Genomic DNA, 6,000 nt, shown 5'->3' with positions numbered 1-6,000 from the left:
ATGGTGAAGAACAGCATGTTTGACTATGTGCTTATACACTCTTATTTCAAGTTAATATAATTTAACATCCATGATCTCTTCATCTGAATGAAATGCTCAGATAAACAGCTGAAGTGCTGCCTGGTTAAAATGATGGAGGTAGCCCCCGTCAGCACTGATGGGTTTTTCTGACCTCTGCATGGACCTCACGAACTACTGAAACACACACAGCGTGATGCGGTGCTTTCCCATGTCCCAGCCCGTAGCCCCCTTCTCCCTGTACCACCTGAGTATCCAGTATGAAATGGTTCTTGTGGTTTAAGAGAGATTTAAGTAAAACTGCCATTCTCCATGTTATTTCCACAGTCCAGTAATTTATTTTAAATTTGAGTAATTTCAAATTCCACAAACAAAACTGAAGAACAGCAATATTTTGTTTGAAGTCTTTCTTCTGTACACTCAGTGATCTAAAACACCACAATATCCAACATACACAAACCGCAGGGAAGGGTTAGTAAATACACACAGATTGGAATCATGGTGCTCCTTGTTCCTGAATGGAATGGTCCCACAGAAAAAGCACAGGATACAGCACAACGTAAGGGCACCTGTTACATATGAAGTGAGCAGAACACACTAGCATTTTCTATATGCGTAATGAGGAAACCTGCATAGGTTAGAGGGCCTTTTATGCTCATTTAAAAGTCAGGCAAGTTGTCTGTAATGCATTTTTCAAACAATTTGGAGAGCACTGCGATCCCACGGAGGATATGCTCATTAGTGTTGTCTTTGTTGGCATTGACAGTCTTGCATGGTCATATATCAGTATTTTTGCTTTAGCTTTTCTTTGAATAAAAGAGATTTAAATGCATTTAGACAATACATACTGTAAGCTGTTTACATACACTAAATTTAAGAGATTCAATATTAGAGGTTTTTTTTTTTCCTTTAAACACTACAGAGTGCAAATCAGGTTCTCCACAATAGATTGAGTATTAAGCAGTTCTTCAAAGAATGAGGGGAGAAGAAGAAAAGCCCAAGTGAATAAAACATTGAAACTATTCCCCTTTGAAAATAAATTCTAAAATGATGCGGAATGTGAAATAAGCTTTAAACATAGGTGATCCGAGTTTATAGTTAGAAACAAAAAGTAGTCCTTCATGAAATAAAGGTTACAAGAACATGTGCCTGTTTCCCCTGTTATAAACTGAGAAGTGGGTAGAGACGATGTTTCGGTACGAAAATAGGTGACTACAGGATCAGCTTTCCGTCTCACATGCTGTACCCAAAGCCGGGCTGCGGTTGCCCGTAGGCTGGTGCAGTGTAACCATAGCCAAAAGGCGCCTGGGGAGGGACTGCAACGCTCGGTCCTGCTGTCAGCATCAGCTGGGGCTGACCTACAGAAGAGAAGAGAGGGCAGGGCGGGGGCGAGGAGGCGGGAGAGACGGTTAGCACCGCAGGACGGCCACACCCCCGACCCCGACTGCAGCAGCAAAATTGCAACTTGGAAGGAATTGGGGGGGGAGGGGGCCACTTCTGACTGACTGTCTCAATTTCAGCATGGCAGTCACCCTAGGAAGGGTCCTGCCTAAAAAGCCAACAAAAAACATGCAGGGCCAAGGGCCAGAACTGTATAAGTAATGATGTTACTTCATGTCATTTAAAGCAATATGCACATGCGCGCTCAACACGCTTAGGCAGCACAGTCAGCAGTAAGCCTATCACCACCACATGGCGTTTGCACATTGTATCTGGTGACAATATAATTAGCCCAGGAAAACAACTTTTTTTTTTTTGGAAAACAACTTTTTAAGATACATTTTAACACAACTGAACTTTTAAAGTTAAGGTTTAAATTCTTGATTTAGATGTGTCTAAATGGTAACAAAACCAAGCATCCAGTACCAAAAAGAACAAGTTAAGACATATTCAAATATGCATTAGGTGTGAAATACATTAACCTCTTTCAAATACTTAGCTAACACTCTCATGAAGTTTAAATAGTTACTGTACAGAGGAACCGACCTGTAGAGAAACTGGCTAAATAGAAGAACATACCTAACACCTCTCCCTACCTCCTGCAAAAGAAGTACTCTTAATCTCCCTCTCTAATGTAAATCCAGAGTAGTATTTCTCCCACAAGTGACCTAATGGCTCTCCTTCGGTGAATAAAAACCCAAACTGTTTTCAGTGAATGAACTCTAGCAACCAGCAGTTTGTTAAAAAACTACTTCTAACTTTGATATTGAAATCTACCTTGAAATTTCAACCCCACTTTTTTTTTCTGAACAACGTAAGCATGTTGTTTTTTCATGAAGCTTCTCAGTTTCTTCATATCACAATGGAATCGTGAGAAAACAGGAACAATACAGAAAAACCTGATGAGTGTGCAAATCTCTGATAAAGAGCAGAGAACTTCAAGGCAATGGGGGGCAGGAGGCGGCTGCCTGACAAAGTGCCAGACTAGTTCTTTCTAAACATCATGCTTCTCCATAGCCAGCTACCCAGGACTGGGGTGTGTGCGGGTATGTGGGTGTGTGGTACGGGGGGTGGAAGGGTAAGAAGGTGGCACTGTCAACAGCTGTCTTTGGCTCAACCCCATTGTCAACTGCTTACAAGGACTATCCATTTAAACACCCTGAAGAGAAGCCAAATTCAGTAGCTTCCCCCAATTATTACACCCACTCTGTTTCTACCTTCTTATCACAAATATGTCAAACATCTTGTTCCCATCTCTAAGAATCTACTTTATGTTCTCCAACTTTATCAAAACTACCCTGTCCTCTAAATTCCCAAAGTCCTTTTTATGTAAAGTAAAAAATGGAAATAATGCCACAATAGATTTGTTTACTATCATTTCCTTTAACAGGTTGAAATACAATAGTTGTAATTGTATACCTTCCTCCCAACACCACCTGGTTAAAGTGCTGTAACCTACACCCTTCAATTTCACTGCTCAAATCACTCTGTTCTCCGGGAAAGAAATGGAAAGGGGAAGGATTTCAGAAAGGCACAAGTAAGAAAACGTTAAATTGCCTTAAATATTCAGAGTCTAAAAATCCTCTCTGGAAAATCTTCAAATGGAAGCTACTCAGTCATCTGTCTCAGTCAGAATTTAAAGAGATGCACTACTTCTGTAAGGCATACTTAAGATGACTATGGCATGTTCTCTCACCTTCTCCACTTTTGAAAATTTAATTCACCAATAATTCTTTGTCAGTAACTCATGATCAGGCCATAGATAAGTCAGGTTCTGATCTCAACAAACTGTTTTCTGAGGTTTTTTTGCGTTTAAAATCATCTTAGTGAAGAAGGTCAGTGCCTGCTCTAAGGCTGTTTGGCTCGTGTCTTAGCTTACGGAGCCTTCGGCACTGTGGAATGAACTGCTTGTCTACTCTATTTCTGAGGTTAAGCAGAGAAAGAGATTACCATAAACAATAGGTTGTGTCTCTGTGGCTTGTTCTTCCTCTTTTCTCAGCGATTCTGAAGCATCTAATTTATCCACCTAGAGAAAAACAAGTAATGGTAATTAGAACCTCAAAAGTATTACAGACCTAGATTTATGGCAGAAAGTGGAAAAGCCTTAGTATGTTAAATTTTGTCAAAATAAAACAGACTAGAGTAGAAAGAACATTCTCAGGCCCCTTCAAATTCAATGGCAATGTTCATACTTCAGTCAAGGTGATTTTTAGCACTGTCATTATAAACCCTCAGGAAGGAGGGATTTATAAATGCCATAAAAGCTCACGCCAGGCTAAAACTGGGCATGCTAGGATGCAGCCAGCCTGAGGGAGGGAGATAACCAGAAGGAACCACTTTCTCTGATGAAGGTTTAGCCCTACTAAAGATAACAATGATGAACTCATGACTGGACAAGACTTCCTTCCCCAAAGGAAACGGTATTCAAAAAAGTGAAACAAGTCTTGTGACTAGGTAAGTATGTCTGCAGAACCAACTATCTTTTTTGCCAACTGTGCACAACTTCTGTCAATATTGATTATGTGCAGGCTGAAGTTTAAGATTCAAGTGGCTCCATATTTAATCTTTTTTATATAAAGACAGGCTGCATGTGTTAATGCTCTGTTTTCTAGGTAACCAAGGAATGCCTGATTTTTCCCCAACTTCTTAGAGAAAGAAATGTTTACCTTTTAATTAAGCCCAAGAAGTAAATGACTGTTATACACTAGCTATTCTAAATAAAAGTGGATAGTATCAGACAGAAATACTACTCTAGAGGAGTCCAAACATATTAGTGAAAGAAAAGAGCTGGAATACATAGATCCTTCCCTAACTAGTTGTGTCACCTTGGCAAACCACTGCACTGACCCTCAAATCTCCTTGTCTATATGGTGAGTCAACTGAATGGGAAAATCTACGAAGCTCCTTCTAGCATCAGCATGACTTGGAATCTGGAATTCTGTGAAGGACTAGGGAGGATGGCAGCAGGACACAGACCAGGGAATCTCCCCCATACCACTTCCACTTGCCTTTAAACTGCGCTGTATCTGTCTTGTAGACTATAGAGTCTTGTCGTTAGTATAGCATTACACTTGATGTAAACTAAATTTCAAGTCTCAGTGTTATCTGTTACTAGAGGGTTTCAAAGTCCTAGGGGTGCTGAGATGGGGAGGCAGAGTGCAGAACTTTTTTATGAGTGTTCATTCCATGTCCTTCAAAAAGGCGAATAGTGAAAAATCACTCACAAAAAAAAGACATGCAGGACTTCAGTGAAAAGGCTTTAAAGACTTGGTCCCAGAAAGGTTAAAGCAAAACCTAGTTTCTATTTGCAACTATTTTAAAAACAGTGTTTCAATCCTACACAGGCCATTAAGGTTAGGACAGTATGTTACATGTATTTTAATTGTTTTATAGTGAGTATCTTAAATGTGGGTCTAATTTACCCTAATTTGTCAGGGAGCAAAATGTGAGAAAAGTGGTAAGAGTCAGACTCAGACACCTTCACACAAAATGTGGTTTTTCTACCCTGGGAAGATGGGTTATTAGTTTGCTTGAGTATTTCATTTTTTAAATTTTATAACCTAAGGGCTCATGTGTTAAAATTACCCCACTATCAAATTAAAGACTACTATGGAGTATAAGTACCACAAGAAACACTCACTGTTTGGCACCCAAACTTAGAAACAAAAATCACTACAGCTCTCTAATCTAAAGTACAATCTGTGCCACCAAGGACAGTCAGATGGGGTTTTGCTAAGTATCCAAGAGTGAGCTAAAGAAGTTATTTTTAAAAAGTACATGGATGAGTGTACATTAATAACGTCTAAGAAGAAAAATCAAACAAAAAAACCCACTGAATAACACATTGCCAGACTTTCAAGGAAAAGATTCTAAAGTGAACATGTGTTTAAAAGTTAATGTCTGAGTCGGATGTTGAAGACAGAAGTCTGTTAAAGATTTAGAAGAGCTAGCAATGTCATAATGCCCAGGCACAGACATAGGCAGGTTGGGCAAAGAGACAAAACAAAAAGTAACAACTGTGAAGGAGGAGCATCATGCTAAGCAAAAATTGATTTTTCTATTTAATGGGACAGCCTCTGGCTCAGCAATATCCAATTATTGTTTCCAATGACCCAATTTGGACTCCTCCAAACAGAAAAGCAGAGAAGGCTTTTATGAACACAAGCTTTTGTTAAGAGCTGTAACAAAAGTTTCTGATCCTTGGATTAAAAAAGAAAAATTACAGGTAAGCATGTCACTGAGTTCAGTTCCATCTGTACTATTGAATATTCATGATAATGTAAAAGGCTTTTCCACAGAGACTGCAATACGCTGCAGAGGAAAAGTTAACATGCAGTCAGTTATTTTGGTGTATGTGTGCATGAAAAAAAGGCAAAAGTACTGAAGCAAGAAGTGAGATCTGAAGATGACTGTTGCTATACAGGCTCTCAAGAAACACACACAGCCCACAGCAATGCTTTAAGAGTTTCAAAAGTAGTATGATGTAATTGCAATGACTGTTGTACATGCTTGATTTAAAACAACGCATAACACTGCAGTTCA

At 39.4% G+C, this 6,000-nt stretch overlaps 1 protein-coding gene across 2 annotated transcripts in view; it reads right to left on the bottom strand.

The window, feature by feature from the left end:
* Positions 1-333: 333 nt before the first annotated feature.
* The window catches only part of CLTC (clathrin heavy chain), a 64,229-nt gene continuing 58,562 nt past the window's right edge, over positions 334-6,000 (bottom strand). For both annotated transcript variants that reach the window (XM_069602669.1, XM_069602670.1), the window contains 2 exons: positions 3,409-3,484; positions 334-1,376 (listed from right to left, as the gene is read on the bottom strand). In XM_069602669.1, coding sequence (XP_069458770.1) covers positions 1,252-1,376; positions 3,409-3,484 — 201 coding nt within the window. In that variant the 3' untranslated portion in view covers positions 334-1,251. The remainder of the gene's footprint in view (positions 1,377-3,408; positions 3,485-6,000) is intronic.

This window comes from Ovis canadensis, chromosome 11 (genome assembly GCF_042477335.2).
Source record: "Ovis canadensis isolate MfBH-ARS-UI-01 breed Bighorn chromosome 11, ARS-UI_OviCan_v2, whole genome shotgun sequence".
Lineage (NCBI taxonomy): Eukaryota > Metazoa > Chordata > Mammalia > Artiodactyla > Bovidae > Ovis > Ovis canadensis.
Note: the sequence above shows the minus strand (reverse complement) of the source record. Positions and strands in the feature narration are given on the sequence as shown.